Genomic DNA, 21,022 nt, shown 5'->3' with positions numbered 1-21,022 from the left:
CCCTTCCTGTTCTGGTTGTTGCTGGCAAATTCCCTTTCCTCAGAATGGCCCAGACCATCCCTGAGACTGTTTCTCCGAGGCTAGAAGCAGATGCCATCAGCACGTGGGGCGCCCACCTACCTTCCCCGAGCCTTCACGGTAAGGCCCGCGATGGCAGCTGGAGGGAGGGGTGCAGACTTCAGGGGAGGAAATGGAGGGATGCATCTAAAAACAGTGCCGTCCCGGTGTGGGACAAAGCATAAACCTCAAGAGGTGAGAAAGGCCTGGCCTTCTCTCCCAGCCTCACCTGGAGACAACAGGCTCGGGGCAGCCACGCAGCCCGCTGGAGAGCACCCGGACCAGGTTCCGTGGGCCACGTACGGTGGTCAGAGAGCCTGTGAGAGGCGGGGCTTGTAACACACTGGAGACCCCAGCAAAGGGGGCCAAGCCCCAGAGGGCAGCTCTGGTGCTGACAACTAGGGCTCTAGAGGAATCAAGAGGTGGATCACTGGCAGAGAATTCAGGGCCTGGGGGTGGGCGGATAGAAGGGAGAAACTGCCATGGGAAGCCGCATCCCCCTCCTCCACGAACACAGGGACCCCAGCACGGCTCTCCCTGGCTTCCAGCTCTGCCTCCCCAGCCGCAGCTCCCCTCCCCCCAGAGCACCTCCACACATGCTTCCCCTCTTGGTTACTCAGTCCCCAGACCCCTCTGCAATGCCACCTCCGCCCTGGCCCGCTGGCTTGCAGGAGCCCACCTGTGCCCCCGTTAGCCACGCTCCAAGCCTTACCCAGCACTCTGTCAGAGACACAGAAACACCAAACCGCGGCTGCCTGGAAGGTTCTGGAGATGGGCTGCTGGCGTGTGCCTGGCTTCTGCACCACTGAACTTCGGAGCGACCTGGGACAAGGTACTGAACCTCATCTTCCTCATCTGTAAAATGGGGACAGTAAGATGCCCACCTCTGAGGCCGCTGGGTGGTGGACGGAGAGTGTGGGAAGCGGCTAACAGTAGCTAGAGCACAGGCCCGCCAGCAAGGCTGGCAGCCCCTCAGCTAACAGCCTCCTTCCCCAACTGCAGCTAGTCTCCAGCAGCTCTCTTGAAACGTAAACTAAAGCTGTTACCCCCTGTGAAAAACTCTTCTGGGGCACCTTACTGTTAGCAAAAAATCCAGTCTGAGGCTCTCCCTACCTCTCCCTTCGCTCTCAAGTCCCACTGTCCTCTAGTGTTCCTGCATTGGCTGTTCCCTCCCCCTGGAACACCCTTCCCTGCCCCTCAGAAGTCCAGCCCAGCTCAAACCTCACCTCCTCAAAGAAGCCATTTGTAACTGTCCTCTTCCTTCTTGGCACGACTCCCCAGTCTGTAATCCCGGCTAGAAAGCAGCTCTGGGAAGCTGCTCAGCCAAGTGCCACCAGCTGAAGGGGAAGGTGCCTTGTTGCTTAAACTGGTTCGGGGACCTGCGGGGACCTGAGAGGCTGCCACCGCTGCCCCGAGTGCTCGAAAGGAAAGGCCTGGCCACCTACGCCCATACAAATGTTGTACACGGAGCCCAGAGGTCCAAAGTACACGTTTTTATTCTCGGTTGGGCCTTCACCATCTTGAGTTTTGCAAGCACGAATACATAGAATCAGCAAGAACCTCTCCCTAAACGTCTTTCATTACCATTTGTCACTGAGCGAGCTCCCCGTTTTTCCTAAGAGACTGATGTGGGGACGACCTAAAACGAAGCTTGACACGTGCAGAACACCAGGGTTAACCGTCCTGCTTCTGTGCCCACGGCCCCCTGGCTGAGCAGTGGAAGGCTGTGGGGGCCAGCAGCCCCATCTTTGGGGGGTGGGGGGTGCTCAGGGAGCAGGGAGCAGGGGGAGGGAGGTGGGCAAAGAATCGTCAGCCCAGTTTCGGCCCACATGACCTGGCAGAGGCTGGAGGGAGGCGGCCTCCGGGGCCTCCAGGTCAGGCCTCCGAAAGCCAAATGGGCCTGGAAGGACCCGCTTGTCCACCCCTGAATGTCCTCAGTCAGCAGAGCGAGGAGCTGGACAGTGGGAACAAATGCCCTCCTGGGGGCCTGGCCCCCTTCTGTGGAGCGCCCAGAGGTCACGCCCCCTCCAGCAGGCGCTCCAAGGTCAGGGGGGATCATTCCACCTTCCAGTCCATCTGCCATCCTGCCCGTCAACGCCAGGGTGGAGGGGGGTGGGAGGCGTTGCAGGGGCGGGGGGACCCCACAGGTTCACAGGACGGTCTCCCGGATGACGCCGATGAGGCTGTGGGGCCGCTCGGCCTCTGCTCGCTGGGGCCTCCTCTCGGCTCGGGGCCTCCCCGCCGGGACGAAGGTGCTCAGGTCCCCGCAGCTCCGCAGGTGCAGGAAGCCAGGCTGTCTCGGCGGGGGCAGCGCGTGGGCCCGGGAAGCGCTGGGCTGCAGCGGTGCCATTATCTTGGGGACAGTAAGAGGGTGGGGGAAGTGTTAGGCTGCATCAGATGTGGTCCCCCAGCCTGCCTCCTCTCCCACTCATGCCCTGCCTAGCTTCGTTGCTTTGGAAAAGAAATAGGGAGTTTTCCCAAAGTGGAACACGCTAGAAATTCCAGAGGTAATTTCCACAGATGGCCTCTTTCCTAACGTTCCTAAAATGTTTCCCAAATTTTCTATTGTTTCAGCTGCCGACCTGCCTCATTTCACTCCCCTGATTCGCCCGTGGCAGGTTCTTGCTTCATCTGTAACAGTCTTCTCGCCATTTTTACCCAGTTTCCCTGGGGTCCGAGACAGGGGTTCTCGCCAGGGCCTGCACGTTTCTGGAGGGGAGGAGAGGGGGCTGGTACCACGGATTCCCGCCTCCCCTGCAGGAACTGTGATAGGCAGGGCTGGAACCTCTACTTCTAACAAGAACCCAGAAACCTCTACTTCTAACAAGAACCCAATGTTCTAGAAAAGTTGATGACCACCTGTCTGGTATTCTGGCCAGCTAATGAGTTGATAAAATGTCACCCCAAACCGGTGATGCCGCCAACTCGTCTGCTAACCCTTCGATAACAAAACGTAATAAACAACATAAAACTGTGGCCAGTTTATTCGCAAAAAATGCTTAAGAATCGTTCTACCGCTAGATCTATTTTACAATGTAGCATACATGTAACTTGAAATATATAATATTATCGCTTACTTTGTAAAATGGCAAACATAAGGGAAACCCCTCAACCAGCTGGGACTGAGGAAGGGAGAAATGACCACTACGTACAATTTCCAGAATTTGCACAGTCATGCTATAGGACCTATAATATGGTTAGCACCTTGAGAAAAATCCCAGGCGTTTCATGGCCACCTAACATCACAGAAAAACCACTAGGCTGATTATTTGTTTAGCTTGTACCTTTCTGAGATTTTGAAGTCCTCGGGAGGTTAATCTTTCCAAAAGACGGGACATTAAACTTTGCTGACACACTGTCCCTATATGTGTCTTCAAAGCCCTGTCCTTGTTTCCTGGTCAAAAATAAAATTCCAACATTCATAGATGTCCATCGCGGTGACATGTAAGTTAGGGCAAGAGGTTTTGGTTGGGATAAACATCAAGATGAATCTAAAACCCGTTCCAGTCCTACTAGGAAAAGTGAACATGTACAAAGCTGGGTAGAGTCGAGAATAAAAGCTCTCCTTCTGCTTGTCCCTCCCTCCTTCTGTCTGGGGCTGGTGTGGCACCAGGAAGCCTCGCCCCTGGAGCCCGCTCCTGGGAGGTCGCAGCTGATGACCCAGGGTCCATTGCAACAATCCCAGCACCTGAAATTCTATCCAGACTTGGCACGAAGACCCAGCAAACATCTGTAGTGAGAGCGTGTGGTGAGTTGTAAGTACTTATTCATTCTCCCCAAAGCTACTTTCCAGGGCAGACTGAGCAGAAGATGCAGACGGATGGCCGGGCAGACGCTCTGACTCTCACCTCACTAGAGCTTGGCAGCCGTGGACAAGTGACTCCAAATCCTTACTCTGTGCGTCGGGCTGTCAGGGCCAGGTGGAGGGAAGGAGGCAGGGAATGACTTCTGGCATAGACCAGGGTTAGGAGGATGTACATGTCTCCCCTCCACGGATAGCAACTATGGCGTGACCCAAGACCACCGGCGCCATGACCGCTGTTTGAAAGCGGACAGCAAGAGGGTCTGAGGTTCATGTACGTCTTCGTGCGAGTAACCAGACTGCTCTCCCGGGTCCCCTGAGGGGCTGGGAGAGAAACTGGCTTCTGGCTTCTGTCAGCAGACACCAGCAGGTCGAAAGGGAAACGGAAAGGAAAGTGAGAAGGAACTTGCTCAATCTGCCTTAACTCGCCTTGGACCCCGCAGCCCAGTGTACGGGTTACTGCACACAGACACGGCCAGGAAACACTTTCGAGCTGCTGTGCTCTGAGGTCACAACAGCCACCCCACCGTCAAGGGGCAATGAAGCAAACGGCTTGATCCCAGGATGCTGGGATCATGACCTGAGCTGAAATTAAGAGTCGGTCGCTTAACTGACTGAGCCACCCAGGCGCCCCCGGGAACGGTTTTTTTTCTTTTTTTTAAGATTTTTATTTATTTATTTGACAGACAGATCACAAGTAGGCAGAGAGGCAGGCAGAGAGAGAGAGGGGAAGCAGGCTCCCCGCCGAGCAGAGAGCCCGATGTGGGGCTCGAACCCAGGCCTCTGGGATCATGACCTGAGCCGAAGGCAGAGGCTTTAACCCACTGAGCCACCCAGGTGCCCCCCGGGAACGGTTTTTTAAAGAGGTGGGAAATTACAGCTGTGACCCATCCCCAGTTCTCATCAGAAGGAAATCCCATTCAGACCATCTGGTCCGACACTTCACTTTAAAAATGAGAAAACTGGGGCACCTCTGTTAGGCATCTGCCTTCAGGTCAGGTCATGATCTCAGGGTCCTGGGATCAAGCCCACGGGCTCCCTGCTTCTCCCTCTCCCTCTGCCCTTCCCTCTGCTTGTGCTCTCTCACTCACTCTCTCTCTCTTCCTAATAAATAAATAAACTCTTTTAAAATATATATATAAATGAGAAAACTGACGACCAAAAGGATTATGTTACATGCCTGATTTTATCTTTCCCTTGGGTAACTTCAGGTGAAGGAATTGTGCTTTTTCATCTATAATCTATGGAGAAAAGATAATTTATTCCTTTAAGTCCTATCGATCTAGGTGTCTTGCCATCATGTCATGGGGATCTGAAAATTCATGTCTGTCCATCATTGCCAGACAGGACGCCCTGTCAAGGGAAACCCCACTTGGCAAACGGAGTGCTGACGGGGCCCCACACGGCCCAGACCCCTTTTGTTCCCGAGCGACACCGCTTTCTTATCCCAGGCCTGTTCCACTTTCCAGGAAATCGGTTTCTCTCTCTGGGCCTGGAAGCTTGTGGAAAAGTCATCAGGCCTGAAAAGAAATGCTCCGGGTTCCTCTCTCTCCTTCCCCAGACCTCCTTCCCCCAATTTCCTTGATACCCTGACCTTGAACTTAGGGCGCCCTGGACAGGAAATCGGAGAAGCTGTTGTAGCTGCTATGGAATCAAGCTCTCGGACTCGGGCCCGAGGTCAGTAATAACACTACCTGCTCCAGGAAGCTGGCGCTCGTGATGGCCTCCTCCATGTGCTCCTCGTCGGACTTGAGGACGGATTTAATGTTCTCCACCAGCTCGTGGATGTCTGGGGTCATACTGCAGGAAGACTGCTCCAGGAACCTCGCCACCAGCAGCTTGGTGTCCATGTAGGACTTGTAATCTATCAGGGACCGGGGCCGGCATCGCGCAGCTCTGCACCGCAGACCTCGCCTCAAGGTCACCGCGGCCAGGTCCGGTCTGCCCTCGGTCTGCGTCGCGGCTTCGCAGCTGAGCACGGGGGCAGCTGTGGGCGGAGACAAACAATATGTGCCCGTTGGCCTCGCCCCGTGAGCTCGCGCCCGACTCGAGGCAGCACGGGCCACAGCACGGGCCACTAAACTCGGCGTGGAAAGCATGTTGCAAATGCCAGTGACCATGCACAACTTGCTTTTCATCTTGCAGAGAAAAGGGGGGAAAACAAAAAACAAAAAACAATGACATAAGCTCATTCCCTGAAGGTCCAACAGGACGCGTCACCAGAACATTTCATGGTGCCACGGAGAACACAATCACCATGGAAGCGACAGATGACAGGGGAGGGCATCCAGAATGGAGAAACCGTGCCAGGGTTGATGACCGATGTGGGGGGATGGGCGGGCGAGCAGAGGAAAGACGGGCGACCTGATGAGAGGAGGCTCCAAGGGAAGAGGATGCAGGAGCCTCTTGGAGAGGCTGAGGAGAGACGAGACCGGGGCGAAGCAAGTGCTCCGCTCCCTCTGACTGTACCTTTGTCCTAAACATCCTCAGGGCGTGGTGCCGACTTATCCACGCTCACGCATGGCTGGGAGGCAGCTCTAGGGCTGACTATTCACAGAAAGAAAAATCTAGGTGTGGGGAAATCACCCGTCATTCCAGAAGTCAGCAGCGGCCTGGGAAATTTCACCGCCAGGGGCTCTAATGTCCACAACTACCTACATCAGGAGGTTTAAGGACCAGCAGAACATGACTGTGCCATCAGGTGGGCCAAGGGGAATGCAGGCCCAGTCTCCGCATGTTCATAAGCCAGCCAGCAGCCTTCAGTGTACAGAACTCTGGAGGTTTCAGTCTGGGAAGACCTGACAATAGGGAATTTGATATTCAAGGAAGAAAGGAAGTGGAGGGTGGGAAGATAGGTAGAGGAAGGGGAGCACTTCTTTTCCTCTGGAGAAACGTAGGCGCTCTAAACCGGGGTTAGCAGCCATCCTCCAGCCTGCCACGTGCATGTCCCAGAGAGCCGGAGTTTTCCAGGAGCACTCCCTATGGACACTCCTGTGTGAGGACAGTCAGGGACTATACTCCATCACGGGAAGGCAATCTGGTCCTTCTACAGCAGAGGACTCCAGCAGGTAAACATGTGTCTCCTTCTCCCTGCAGCACCCCGGATCTGGAAGGACCTCACTAAGCTGTGCAGAGAGCCAAGCTCCTGTTGAAGCAGGCAGGTGGCCCGCTCGAGCCCTCAGCTTGCCAGGTCGGGTAGAGACCTGCCGTGAAACAGGCCTGGGGAGCTGAGGGGCCAGGATGCCGGCCTCTGGGTTTGCAGAGGTGCTCAGTCCCAGGCGGCGGGACTCCTCCCGCTCAGAAGACAGGAGGAGTGTTCTCTCTGGCTCCCGCAGGGTCAGTCCAGAGCTGCAGCGAACAACACAGGCCGTCAGAGGGACAAAACCAAGACTGCAAGGGTGTGACATGCAGCCCCAGAGAGAGCAAAGAGAGCGTGCAAAGTCGTATTTGCACAGAGCAGGGCAGAGAGGCACTTGTTAGAGGAGGTCACTGGAAAAAGCCTGTGCCAGCGGGATTCAAGGTTTTCATTTTCTCCCTTTCTTTCCTTCATTTTACTTTTACAGTTTTCCACAATGAAGAGCTATTTGGAGATGTTCAGGTATCCACACATTCAGAGAAAGCACTCAGGGTTATTTTAAGTCTTTAAGATTTTTTAAATTTAAAATTATTCAAATGACATCTATAACAGACTCCACACAGAAAGGGAGAGAATGCGAGTGTGACTTTCACTCTAGCTAAACTTCTTAAAACAGGTCAGATTTAGGAGAGAATGCGAGTGTGACTTTCACTCTAGCTAAACTTCTTAAAACAGGTCAGATTTAAATAACTCCACAACCTATACACAGTTTAAAAAAAAAAAAAAGATAACTTAGGTCATAAGAGAGGGGGTAAAAAAAAAATAAACGCCTTTAACTTTTTCCTTGAGAACATTTATTTCCATAGGACCACGAGCACCCAGAAATCAGAACATTTGCCTTTTCTTCATGTTGTACCTAGAACACTATCGTGTGCAACTAAATGCTTTTGATGACAATGAAAAGAAAAAACTCTACCAGCCTTAAACAATGTGATGGGCGAATATTCCTAATGTGCATGGAGAATATCTTATTTTCCCAGGACCTCTTAACCTCTCTCGAGACATCCCTCAAGCTGCAGGGCAGTGGGCGGCCAGAGCCACCCACTTTCGATGGGCACTTTTGGGCCAACACGCACGGCGCTGAGCAAGGAGCTTGGGGAGGGACATACCTCTCTCCGCGGAATGATGGAGCACAGGGTCACTCCTCGATCTCGTCCTCAGGGCTGGGAAGACTTTCCGGCTTCTCGTGGGAGGCAGCTGGTTTGCATCGGGAGTTGAGATGGATGTGCTTTCTTCTCTGGGTGTGTTAGGAATGTCCTCACCTGATTTTTTTTTTTTAAAGAAGAGAAACATAAATTTTTTCACCAGTTGCTGCCTTCCCAAGGTTGGGCAGGAAGCCCCTGTGAGCCCGAACGTTCAGGGACAAGGGGACACCGTTAACCACATTTGCTTGGGCTGTTGGCCAGGTGAGTTTTTATTTCCCAGCACTGCGGGAAATGCTGCCTCTCCAAACCACCCCTCCACACCTAAAACAAGACAACAAAAAATTGTAAGTCCACGAGTAAAGTCAAGAAGCCCTGACAAAATGTCAGGTGTTTTGTGGGTTTTTGTTTTGTTTTGTTTTGTTTTGTTTTGTTTTGTTTTTTTCCTGCAAAGGGCTTAGAATCTTCTCCAGGGAACCCTCCTGGTGTGGTGCCAAAAAGCTCCTCGCCACTTTCCAGTTTCTGACAATGCAAGGTGAGCCTGGGCAGGGTGGGAGGAACAACCTGCCCGGGTCAGGGGACTTCCCCAGGGCTGTAGACCACGAAGGCAGGCTGTGAAGGCATCCGCACAGCCCAGGGTGCAGGCTGGAATGTGAAAGGCATGGCAGCCAAGACAAAGAGCCTGTGGCCACCATGTGGATGGGGAGAACCACTCAAGAAATGGATGACTTCTGCTTAGGACAAGCACATCAGAGCCTTGGTGTGCCTAAGTGTGGCCTGGGCAACTTTCTTAAGAAATGGGAGAATCACAACCATCCTTAGGGAAGAGAGCACTGCTGCCTTGGTCTAAGATGGAAGGTGAACAGAAAAGAAACTCATTCCAAACAGTGTTGCTGAAAAATCACCCCCACCGAAACTAGCTAGGAAGAGTTGATCCATTATTTTTCACCCCTGCCATTTCGTGCTGGTGCACAGTTCTCTGGGCCATTTAAAAACCTCTCCAAAGACAGAGAGTTGCAATCATGCTCCCTTAAATGACAAGGATAGCTGTAAACAGACTCTTGTCTTTTGAGGCAAGACGGAAAATCAGCATTCACTAGGCGTGAAGGCAGCATGACCCAGACCCGAGGTTATAAATGACAGCACAATCTCACAGCAAATCATCCTGCCATAGACAAAACTCATTTTTCCTTTTAGAAGAGCCCCTCTTATTTTAACAGGAGAAAGAAATCTTAGGTGGGAAAACACGGGAATGCCAAATTAAACTCTCTAATCCATTTCACAGGTTCCTGAGACAAGTCTGGGGACTCATCAAAGATTCTGAGCCTATCTTTATTTCTGTTCACACAGTATCTCCTACTCGCTAATTGTTGACAGTATTTTTAAAACTGGAAAGAAGGATGCAATTTTTTTCTAAGATCTTAAAAATTTACTTATTTGAGAGAGTGTGAGTAGGGGAGGGGCAGAGGGAGAGAGATGAGCAGACTCTCCACTCAGCAAGGAGCCCGATTTGGGGCTGGATCCCAGGACGCTGAGATCATGACCTGAGCTGAAGGCAGACATTTAACCTACTGAGCCATCCAGGCACCCAAAGAAGGATGTAATTTGAACCATTGGCTGCAAGATATCTGACCTCCAACAAATTATATAGGTCATTATTTTTTTTTTCAATGAGTGTGATTGTATTTAAATTATTCCATAATAAGATTGATGAAAACACATGAAGGGGAAAAAACCGTCAAGGCCTTAGGGTTTTACTAGTAGCAAATTACCTCAGGGCAGGTGCTGTTTTAGGCAAGTTCCAGACCCTAAATTTTTGCTTTCTCTTGTCTCATAGGAATTTCCTCTCATATCCTGTGATACTTATTGTATATTCTGGAGAATATTTGATGACTTGTTACAGGAGTTTTTAAAAAAATTTTTTCGCCAGCTTATTTATTTTTGCATTTTTAAAAAATTATTAACATATAATGTATTGTTTCAGGGGTACAGATCTGTGATTCACCAGTCTTACACAATACACAGCACTCACCATAGCACATACCCTCCCCAGTGTCCATCCCCCAGACACCCCATACCTCCCATCTCTCTCCACTCCAGCAACCCTCAATGTGTTTCCCGAGATTAAGACTCTCCTATGGTTTGTCTCCCTCTGTGGTTTCATCCTGATTCATTTTCTCCCCTCTTCCCCTGTGATCCTCTGTCCTGTTTCTCAAATTCCACATAAAATATATTGGTCATTGGGGTGCCTGGGTGGCTCAGTGGGTTAAAGCCTCTGCCTTCGGCTCAGGTCGTGATCTCAGGGCCCTGGGATCGAGCCCTGCATTGGGCTCTCTGCTCAGCAGGGAGCCTGCTTCCCCCCATGCCTCTCTGCCTACTTGTGATCTCTGTCAAATAAATAAATAAAATTAAAATATATATATATATATAGGTCATTGTTTCATGATGTGTTACTCTACGGAATCCTGCGTTTGGGCAGGAATCGTGTATTTATTACCTTGAGTCGGTGGCATGCAGATCAGTTCCAAAGGGCTCGAGGCACCTTCCGATCCTCCTGGCACGTGGAATGAAGACCCCTACATCACAGGAGAAAAGAGGGCTATCTGTGGGTATTCAGCTCATCTCCCACCTGGACTCCGCTGGACTTAAACCACATTCAGGACCCGTGTCCCAGGGTTCTCCGCGCGCCAGGCTGCGCTTCCCACCAGCGGTCGGCGCACTGGCGAGAAACCGTGGACCGTACCTGCTCCTGGTCCGTCTGGCTCACCACAGCTTCGTACGGAGGCGGGGGGTCCAGGGGACAGAACACTTCCACACCTTTGATTCGTGCTCCGTAGATGTGGGGGAGGGGAATGACATCAGGGCCGACCATCCTAGGGAAAGCGTCTTGACATCAGGAAGCAGGTCTACAGACCGCGGGTCTGACGGTGCTTGCTTCTGCGCGATGACGGCCTTTGCCTCGGGACAGCTATCGGCGGACCGAGCAGAAGACTCCTGACCCCTCACCCCTGCATGACAGCCTCCTGGCCCAGAATCAGGTGGAATAATCTCAGCTGAGGGAGGGCCCAGAGTTTCTTAGGCAAGTGACGACGTATAAAATGCAATGTCATCGTTGCTTTTTTTTTTTTTAAGATTTTTTTTTTTTTTAATTTGACAGATCACAAGTAGGCAGAGAGGCAGGCAGAGAGAGACAGGAGGAGGAGGCAGGCTCCCTGCTGAGCAGAGAGCTCGATGCGGGACTCGATCCCAGGACTCTGGGATCATGACCTGAGCCGAAGGCAGAGGCTTTAACCACTGAGCCACCAAGGCGCTCGCCATCGTTGCTTTTAAAGCCACTAGCCAGAAAGCAAGCAATAATCCACAGACAAAGCAGATGGGTGGTGGCTGGGGGAAGGGGAACAGGGGGTGACCGCTGAGTGGGTACAGATCTCACTGGAGGGGATGAACACGCTGCAGAGGCAGATGGGGCGGGTGGGTTTACATAATACCGTGATTGTACCAAGTGCCACTTAATGGTAGACTTCCAAATGGTTCAACTCATGTTATGTAAACTTCACCTCAATGAAAGAAAAAACAAAACTAGGGACTCAGGGCAACACAATTATTTCTTACATTAGTACATGACAAGATTTCTTGCCTGGGTTTACCTGGGTCTGATTCATGGTAGAAACTCCCTATTTGTTAAATAAATATTTGAAGGGCTGAGTTACTTTTTTTCCAGGAAAGCGAACAACATCACAGCCCAGAGACAAAGCAGGATGAAGGAGAGTGACCCTTCCTAAATACAGTCAGTCAAGCAAACATTGGTTGAGCACCGGCTTCAAGCCAGGCACGGGGGCTTTTGTCCTGTGAGTGAGAGACCCTCCGTAGCAAATAACTAAATAAACCTCAAGATATTCTGCCTGTGTTCCTAGAAAACTACACACACACACACACACACAGCCTAGATAATAAAGAGCCTCAATTATGAAGCGGTGGTTTAAAATACACAGAAACTTGTTTCTTTTGACCACACTTCCAGTTATAAGTCAGTCCCAGGGGATGTAAGAGACAGCACAGTGACCACAGTTAATAATACCGTATTCCCTACTTGAAAGTTGCTAAGAGAGTAAACCCTCAAAGTTTTGATCACAAGAAAAACAATCCCGCAACGATGTGCGGGGACGGATGTTAACTAGACTGACGGGGGCCATTGTTCCACAATATGCACTAATATGGAATCATTATGCTGTACCCCTGAAGCTAGTAGAATGTTCTAGGTCAGTTTTATATCCCATTTTAAAAAGGTAAAAGGAAAACCAGAAAACCTGTGCTCAGGCCATGGAGCATTGGAAAATGAAAAGAAGAGGTAATAGCAGAAGTTTCGTGCCCGTTCTCGAACGATGAAAATGGTCATGAGCTGAAGGAGACGGGTGAAATGGCCTGGGCCAGCTGCACGTTCAGAAAGGTGCTCTGTGGAGTCATGGTTGTTTCGTTTCATCCCAGTGCCCATTTATAAAAATGCAACTGGTGGAGGAAAACAAGTTGAAAAAGATGTGATGTTCTTTTTTCCTTGCAATAAAACTCAGTGAGCCCTAGGGACTCCTTCCGTCCTCTCCAGAGGGCCAGGCTTCTGTCCTGAATTAGCAGGACCCCATGAGCCATCTTTCCAGTGCTCTCAAATCCCCTCGCTTCCCCCCTTGAGCCAGTTCCCCACCTTCCCCCGCTGCTGTGTCCTCCCCAGGAACACCCCAGCTGTGCCTGCTGCTCTGTTAGCTCTGGTGGTCTTTGATATTCCCCACCCAATGGCTATGTTCTCAGAGAAGAGAGGGTTTGCTTGGGGCCAGGAGGTCAGAGGAACAGACTTCCGTTTTAGATCTTAAATGACCATGGAATCCCTTTAAGAAGCGGGGGAAGGGGACACATTTTCTTTAAATCGACCCCAATGAACGGCTTCTTATGGTGGCTACTGTGATGACCAAGAAAGCCTCTGTGTGACAGAAGATGCTTCTAGAAAAGGAAAGGAAGTTTCCTTTGCTATGAAGCAGTTCTTATTTACATCTGTTCGGTACGTAGGGATCTGTAGGGTGAAATCGGTGCACTGTGAAATCCCTGATCCCTTATGGCCCCCAACCCTAACTAGGGAGTAGAATCACCCGGGGAAACCACTTGGGGAGGTTTGCAGACTATGGGAGGCCCAGGCCTCGCTTCCAGAAATTCTGCTCTAATTGCCAGTGGTGGGGTACAGACAGGTAAGAAGAGATTTTTATCTCCTAAAAATCAGCTAAGTGGCCATGTGATGAATAAGGAAGCTGGGCTTCAGAGATGGTAAGAGAACCCCCCAACCTCTGTTGCCAGGCCCAGGGTCACCCTGGCAAGAGACCCCAGACCCTGGGCTCCTTCAAGCTCACCCGAAACTGTCCAGGAAGCCTTCACTGGTTCATGCTCGTGAGCACTGAGTACGGACAGGAAACCCACACAGAGAACACCAAATGAGTTCTGCTAAGGTGACAACCAGGCTTTGAGAACTCCTGAGAGGGGGATACAGCAACTAATACGACCAAAGAGTGGTCCTCCCTTGCGTCCGGGGCTGGCGGTGAGGGCTGCTGGGGAAGGGGCGCACTGGGCACGCAGTCACCCTCCAGCAGAGCCTGGCTCCCCCTGACTTTGGGTTTTGAACCTCACGAGGAAAGGGAATGAGTTTATTAGGTTCGCCACCGAGGAACAGATGCCTGTGTTCAGTTTGCCGTCATACTCCACGTTCTGTAACACGTTACGCCCCCACGGTCCAACCAGGTCCCCAGTCACAGAGCAGGTGGGAGGCTCTCCTTTTCGATCCCAGCTCCAACGGATTTCTGAGGATGTGGGAGGGGTGGGAGGGTCCCTGGGGTCGTGGAGGAGGAGAGCTCAGCCCCGACTGTCCTTACAAATCAAGTCCCGAGGCAGAAACCCATCTTCGGGCGGAAACCTTCACTGCAATCAGGTTCCTGTTTCTGGCAGTAATCTGAGAAGTCCTTTCTCAAGCAGGGGCCAGGGCATGAAGGGGTTGTATTTATAGAAGGTAAATAAATAAACCTCTCTGAGAGGTCGTGATACCTTGCAGGAAACAGGGAGCTTGCATTACGTGAAGACTCATCTCGTAACCGGTTGTGGAAATGTTAAAGAAAACATTTGGGACGATTCTTGCCTGCCTGCTTATAAGAAGGAAAACCACCACCTGGTGTCAGTTGGTGTCTATAAAGTGGATATGGAAAAATCTAGCAAAGTGAGTCAAAAACAAAAATACCTTTGCTACAATATGTATCGAAAGGTGAATAAATGTAGCCATTTTAACAGTGGACCGTCCTCTGGTATTGGGAGAATTTCAGAAAATGGGGCTGTTTGCCCACTGGAGATACGATCTAGGCCTCCACGCACAGTATATAGTATAGGATATAAAGTATATATTTTAGGCCTAGCAGCGTCTTCTTTCCCGCAGGGATGTATTGCTTTAACACCCTCCCCCACGTTCCTTCTGGACAGTTCTGAATGGTAAAGCCCTTGGTGAGAAGCTTGTCTGGATCTGGCCAGGGGCGGTCTCAGGACTCAGAGGGGTGAACCCAGGGATGCACCCACACCCCCAAGAGTGGAAATACCCACACTGGTGAGTGTTACTATGGAGGAACTGAGAAGGGAAACGGAAGAGAGAAGGGCAGGCGGGGGAGGGTCGGTCCGTAGGACATGCGGCCGGACAGCGCGACTCCTACACCCGCATGAGTCACTTTCCCTTTCTGCCACTGCAGGAAATTAAATCTGTCTGTTGCCTCCTCTTAGGTCAACCAAGGGCTCACCTCCAATCTCAGAGAGCCAATTAATTCTCCGTCTCTAAGAGGGCATTTCTATTCCCAACCACAAAATAACAGGCTTTTTTTTTTTTTACTGCCTTCCAGCATGTCCCTCTGCACACAGCCTGAGACTGGCCTAAGGTATGAGCAAGCGTGTCCGTCAGCACACCAGTACGTCTCTCTGGCCCCTGTAATTTCTGCCTCATTTCCTAATACACTACAAAAGTCATCCTAGCCCCCCCCCCAGCTTCGAAATTCCAATGTACTGCCCCCTGCACAACTGGGAGGCTGAATTTCCCCGTGCATCCATGGGCACCCCTCCAGCTTTGTGGCCTTCTCAGGCCTTGCTTAGGTGGGCAAGGAGGGGAGGGCTCAGAGGTGGGGTGTAGGCAGGACTCTGAGCAACAAGTTGGGGGGTCACTCCTGGAAAAGAATGTTAACAGTGTCTGAGGCGGTAGCTCACGCTGGTGACTTGGTTCAAAGCCACAGGTGGCTGCCCTGAGCACTAGAAAGCTGATTTCCAAAGCCCAAGGCCGGCACCACATTTGTCTGACGTCAACCTTGGGGCTTAAAAGTAGAAATTCCTGGCCCTCTGAATCTCAAGCTAAAGACACGAGTCTTTCTTACAGAATTCAAAGATTTTCTTTTGGAAGCTTAAGGTTTGCTGATCCTTGAGATTCGGCTTAAGATCATTTCACCCACGAAGCCAACCCTGACTGGCTGACTCTTTCTCCAAAGCCCTCTGCAGCCCATTTGCCATCCTGGGTTAGGTGGTCCTCCTCGGGGCACTCAAAATCTCTTTTTTGAGAATTATTAGGATCCTTGCAACACTCATCTGTCACGACCTAGACTGAGTCTCCTGAGAGGGGAAGGAGGTGGGTCTAAGTCATCTGGAAGGTCACCAACCCAGCAGGGTGACCAGTAAGTGGCAGAGGACTGATTAAATGTTTGTTGAATGAATAAACAAAGTCATTCTTTAGAGAGGTACAATTCTAGAAGTCCGTAACAGCCAGACGAGCGCATGCAGCATTTCCCTCTGCGGACAGTCATTTCTGAAATTTAAGAAGCAAACGATAGATTTTGAGCTAGAATTTGAGAAAGCAAATAAGCGTGGTGTCTATTTTTTCTAGACCAGGGAGAAGTCATGAATAATTAATCTCTGCTTAATGGCTGGGAAGAATGTCATGATTTGGGGACCCGCTGATGGTGTTATAATGAACATCGATTTGGCCTCAGCGCGTTTCCAGGGCAACCTCAGCACTCAATCAAGTCACAGGACAGTGGCTGTCTCACTGGGTGTCAGTTTTCCTGGGAAGCTAATTGAAATGGAAAAAGTATATCCTTAGGTCAAGGTGGGACTTTTCTTTGGTTTCCTGCTGTTTATCAGACAAAAGAGCAGGGTGGGGGAAGGGGATAGAGAATCCTGAAAGGGGGCACCTGGCTTGCTCAGCCGTATAGCACACAAGAGGCTCGATCTCAGGGTCTTGAGTTCAAGCACCACACTGGGCAGGAAGCCTACTTTAAAAAAAAAAAAGGGAGAGGGAGAAAGAGAAAGAAAATCCTGAAAAATAACACCATCTGTCTACATTCTGGAGAGCAGTGAGCTCACGTCATGAATCCTGGAAACCTTTCCGTCTTCCAAACCAAGGGCACCTCAGGCAGAGCCGGGGCAGGGGCACAGAGGAAGCCTACCTGCGGTTCATCCGGGGTGTGCACGAGTAAAACGTGGCGAAATAGGAAGGGGGGGGCACCGGCGGCACGAAGTCCTCAGGGTCTGGGATCCGTCCGTGTTCTTCCACGTCCTCGGCAGAAATCTGAGATTCGTCCTGATGAAACGAGCACCCTGGTTAGTCAACAGGCTTCACGACAAGGGCTCCGTGGGACACGGTCATGGCGCCGCCGCGTGCGGACTTACGATGCAGGCTCTTCTGGCTGCAAACATCTGGAGGTAGCGAAGGGCGGCTGCCACCAAGCAGACGGTGGTGGTCAGGGCGTTCAAGGCACACAGGGCGAAAAGGACTTTCTAGAACGAGGAAACAGTAGCATCAGCCATGGAAGCTTATGACCAGAAGGCAGTAGAAAAACTCCTTTTTTTTTTTTTAAAGATTTTATTTATTTATTTGACAGATCACAAGTAGGCAGAGGGACAGGCAGAGAGAGAGAGAGGAGGAAGCAGGCTCCCTACTGAGCAAAGTGCCCGATGCGGGGCTCAATCCAAAGACCCTGGGATCATAGCCTGAGCCAAAAGCAGAGACTATAATCCATTGAGCCACCCAGGCACCCAAAAAAACATCTTTAAATAATAATAATGATGTCTCAGTAAGGCTATTCTGGTGGGAAAACACATGCCAAGCACTTTGATGTCTGGTTCATGGTAAGTGTCAAAGAAATACCAGTTATTGATACGGCTCTCATGCAGTCATGTATTTTAATTTAAAAAATTTATCTTAGAGGCTTCCTGTCCCAGAAAGCCCTGGTATTACAAATTTTCTTTTTGCCAGCACCACACTGTTGTCTGGAGATGTTCCTTCCAGGAGAACAATGAGTGTCTCCTCTGAAGTTGGTGTCCCCGGCCTCCCACTCCCATCGCCTCCCAGGGCAACGACCTGCTGTTTGATCGAAGCCACGGATTCTATTTCAGGAGCGACTGGCCGAGCTCCCCTGGGCACCCAACTACAACAGTGTGGTGGGGGGGGGGGGCAGGCCAGCCAGAGTGTAAAAAGGGCATTTCTTCTCCAAACCCACATCTCAAAATAGCCATAAGGGCACTTCCAAAAGTTTCGGTTGCCACGGTCCTGGCTCCCCAGGGAGGCTTTCCCCAAGAGGGGTCCTGGCTCACAGAAAGTTTGGGGGTGACTCAGCTACCAGAAATCCAGAAGCCGAAGAAAGGAGGCCACTTTCACATTCTACACAATTCAGAGAGCTGGCAGCCGTGAGATTCCTCCTTTGAACAAGAAAACAAACCCCAAACAAAGATCTGGAAAAAGCCCTCAGCAAGGGATTATCCAAAAGCTAATACCTCGGGGTTCGCCAGCTGAGCTTGTCACTCACTGGGCTAATGAGCCAAGAGCCGAGCCATTAAGTCCGGACTCAACTTGGATCCAATTCCCTACTAAAGGGTAATTTTTTCCTTCTCTGCAACTGCTACCATTTATTTTTAACCTCTCGATTATTATAGTTGTGCTCATGAAACAAGAGGCAGGTGCATGGATTTCCCTTGCATTTTCTAACCTATATCTCTCCTAGGTCTCTGTGTCTTGGCTCACCAGCATCCAACGCCCATGGGTGTCCACGGAGCCAACAAAGGAGCATCAGAACAAGGACAGATGGGCATGCAGTTCAAAGGTTTTGCCCAAAACAGGGGCGCCTGGCTGGCTCAGTCAGTAGAGCACGCAACTCTTAATCTCAGGGTCATGAGTTCAAGCCCCGCGTGGGTGCAAAGCCTTCTTTAAAAATTCAAGGTAAGGTTTTGCTAAAAGCTGCATCAGCTGTGTGTACCTACACCGTGCCTGCATATGTACGGATACACATGTACATCGGTGCACCTACACACGTATGTACATGTTTAGGCTCCTTTACGTCTTTTGCTGTCTTGTAATTCTTGAACACAAAGCAAACCAGCCGTCATCATTTAAGGGTCACACAATCATCTGTGCTTCTTCCTGAAGTCACTCCTGTCTCTGGGCCGCTGATGAGGGTCGGCTGGCTTTCAGCAGCACCGTTGTGTGAAGAGATAACGGAGTAGGAATATTTCAAGTGGCTCTGCCTTCTCTGAGGGCTCCAGGGTGTACTACTGACGGGGGTGGGGTCCGTTCACGGTACCTTAAGCAGAAGGTGAACAGCACTACAAGGCTGAACCGGAAAGAGTTTCAAGGCATTTTCTTTGTCTGTGCATTTGGCTGGTTGAAATTCTTCACAGCAGAAGCAAATCTTGCCTTCACCTAAGTCCACCTTAAGGAGGGAAAGGCAGAACCATAATTTAATTACTGAGAATAAATATACAGGCTACCCATGGGAGCACTAACCCTGCAGAATGAGACATGGCGGTATCTGGCTCCATCGGGATAGGTTCGGGTATGCCATCGTAAGGACAAGGTTATTTTCTGAACACGCTAATGGCCACTGCACGTTAGCAGGGGCTCTGCTCATCTTTGTCCCTTAGGAACCCAGGCTGATGAAGCACACACCGTTTTAGGAGTAATGATCGTTATGCCAGAGAGGTAGAGAGCACATGATAAAATGCACCTTGGCACTTAAAGTAGGGCTGCTGGATAAAATATGAGACACCCCGTTAGAAAACTATTAGCTGTTTATTTAAGCCCAGATTTGTGTTTGTACTTGCTTAATCTTGTAACTCTAGCTTAAGTCTTCCTCTTGCAAATGACGCTTATCCCTTTAGCTCCCATTTTATTGCCAAAGTGAATCCTATGGCCCTATCTACCTAACTCCGAGAGGGTGAGAAGCTCGAGCTCCCATGTGCCTGTGGGAAACACAGGGTGTATTCGGCAAACAGTAGCCCTAAACCGTGTAGGCTTAAGGAGATCTCTCAGCTGGACATCTTCAATGTGGTCCCAGATCTGAAGTGATAAGTCATGAGTATCTCATATTTTGTAATGAAATGTTTTGCAAACTTTTAGCCACGTTTCAAAGGTTCCCTTGAATTAAGTTGTAAAAATACGCAACACCTGGTTTTGGCTAATGAACACCCATAATTTGGGAGCAGATGTTCATTTTTACTTGCTTTGCCTCTCGTCGGAGTTGGCTATTCTAGTGTGGCTAAAAGGGAAAGCCATGCCCTTTTCATATTTGTTAAGGAGGCAGCTTTGACGTCACTAGCTGCAAAATTCTTCAGGAATCTTTAAGAATAACTGAACATCTACAGTGTTTGAGTTACTTAGGAGGAAAGAAAGAGTCTTTTTTCTTATTGAAGGAAGATTCTTAGCTTCTTTGCCGGGGGGAGGGGTTAGGGAGAGGGTGGTGGGGACATTGGGGAAGGTGTGTGCTATGCAGTGTGTAAACCTGGCGAGTCACAGATCTGTACCCCTGGGGCTAATAATACATTATATGTTAATAAAAAAAGAATTTAAAAAAAAAAAGATTCTTATCTTCTAACCAAACTTACCCTCTAGTTACTCTCTAGTCAAAAATTTACAGTGTTTTTCCAAATTAAGAGAAAATATAGTTCTTTATAATATGTTGATTAGGAAGCGAAGGGAAAAATTTCCACTAAATATTACACATTTGTTGGGGTATGGGTTTCTCTTTCTTTGGATGTGAATACACACACACACACACACAAATTTACATACACAAATCTTGAGCATACCATTTGCAGAATTTTAAGCAATGCATACCCCTGTGCTAAGCCTTACCAACCTTACCAACATACAGAACATAGTATCACCAGAGAAAATTCCACCATGTCCTTCCCCATTAATCCCTGCCCCCACCCTCTTACAGGCAAACAGTGCTTTGATTTTTTCCACAAGGATTAGTTTTGCCTCTTCCAAAACTCCACGGATTCTGTAAGACTTTTTATTCTCTGTCCCCAAACCACGTTGAAAGGGGATACATTATTATATCAAACACCGATGCCCAGTTCTTGATATAAATACTGCCTCTGACACCAGAACTACTGGAGTTACCTCCATGGACTCCTTCTCTACCCTTTCCTTTCCACTTGGTTTCTGTCCTTTCCTGGTTTGCCCACAGACACTGTTATCTCCATAATGTCCCCACACCTAAATCCACACACTGACCCCCAGACACACACAAAAGCAAAAGACTGTGTTTGGATTTTTCTTCCGCTGTCTCACATTTTTTTTTTTTAAGATTTTATTTAGTTATTTGACAGACAGAGATCACAAGTAGGCAGAGAGGCAGGCAGAGAGAGAGAGGAAGGGAAGCAGGCACCCTGCTGAGCAGAGAGCCCGACACGGGGCTCTATCCCAGGACCCTGAGACCATGACCTGAGCCGAAGGCAGAGGCTTAACCCACTGAGCCACCCAGGCGCCCCCTGTCTCACATTTTTGAAGGCACCCCCTGCTGCTAAAGTCTACATTCGATTTTTACTTTCTAAGGG

The 21,022-nt window shown here is 50.1% G+C and overlaps 1 protein-coding gene across 1 annotated transcript in view; it reads right to left on the bottom strand.

Annotated features, from left to right (window-relative positions):
- Positions 1–2,179: 2,179 nt before the first annotated feature.
- The window catches only part of LOC111153594 (family with sequence similarity 189 member A2), a 62,462-nt gene continuing 43,619 nt past the window's right edge, over positions 2,180–21,022 (bottom strand). The window contains 8 exon segments of the mRNA XM_022512726.1: positions 2,180–2,410; positions 5,554–5,846; positions 8,105–8,257; positions 10,635–10,713; positions 10,881–11,010; positions 16,633–16,766; positions 16,856–16,963; positions 18,763–18,891. Of these exon segments, the coding sequence (XP_022368434.1) occupies positions 2,207–2,410; positions 5,554–5,846; positions 8,105–8,257; positions 10,635–10,713; positions 10,881–11,010; positions 16,633–16,766; positions 16,856–16,963; positions 18,763–18,891 (1,230 nt within the window). The 3' untranslated portion in view covers positions 2,180–2,206.

The sequence above is a fragment of the Enhydra lutris genome, unplaced genomic scaffold, assembly GCF_002288905.1.
Source record: "Enhydra lutris kenyoni isolate GAN:26980312 unplaced genomic scaffold, ASM228890v2 scaffoldscaffold33, whole genome shotgun sequence".
NCBI lineage: Eukaryota > Metazoa > Chordata > Mammalia > Carnivora > Mustelidae > Enhydra > Enhydra lutris.
This window is presented reverse-complemented; position numbering and strand designations above follow the sequence as displayed.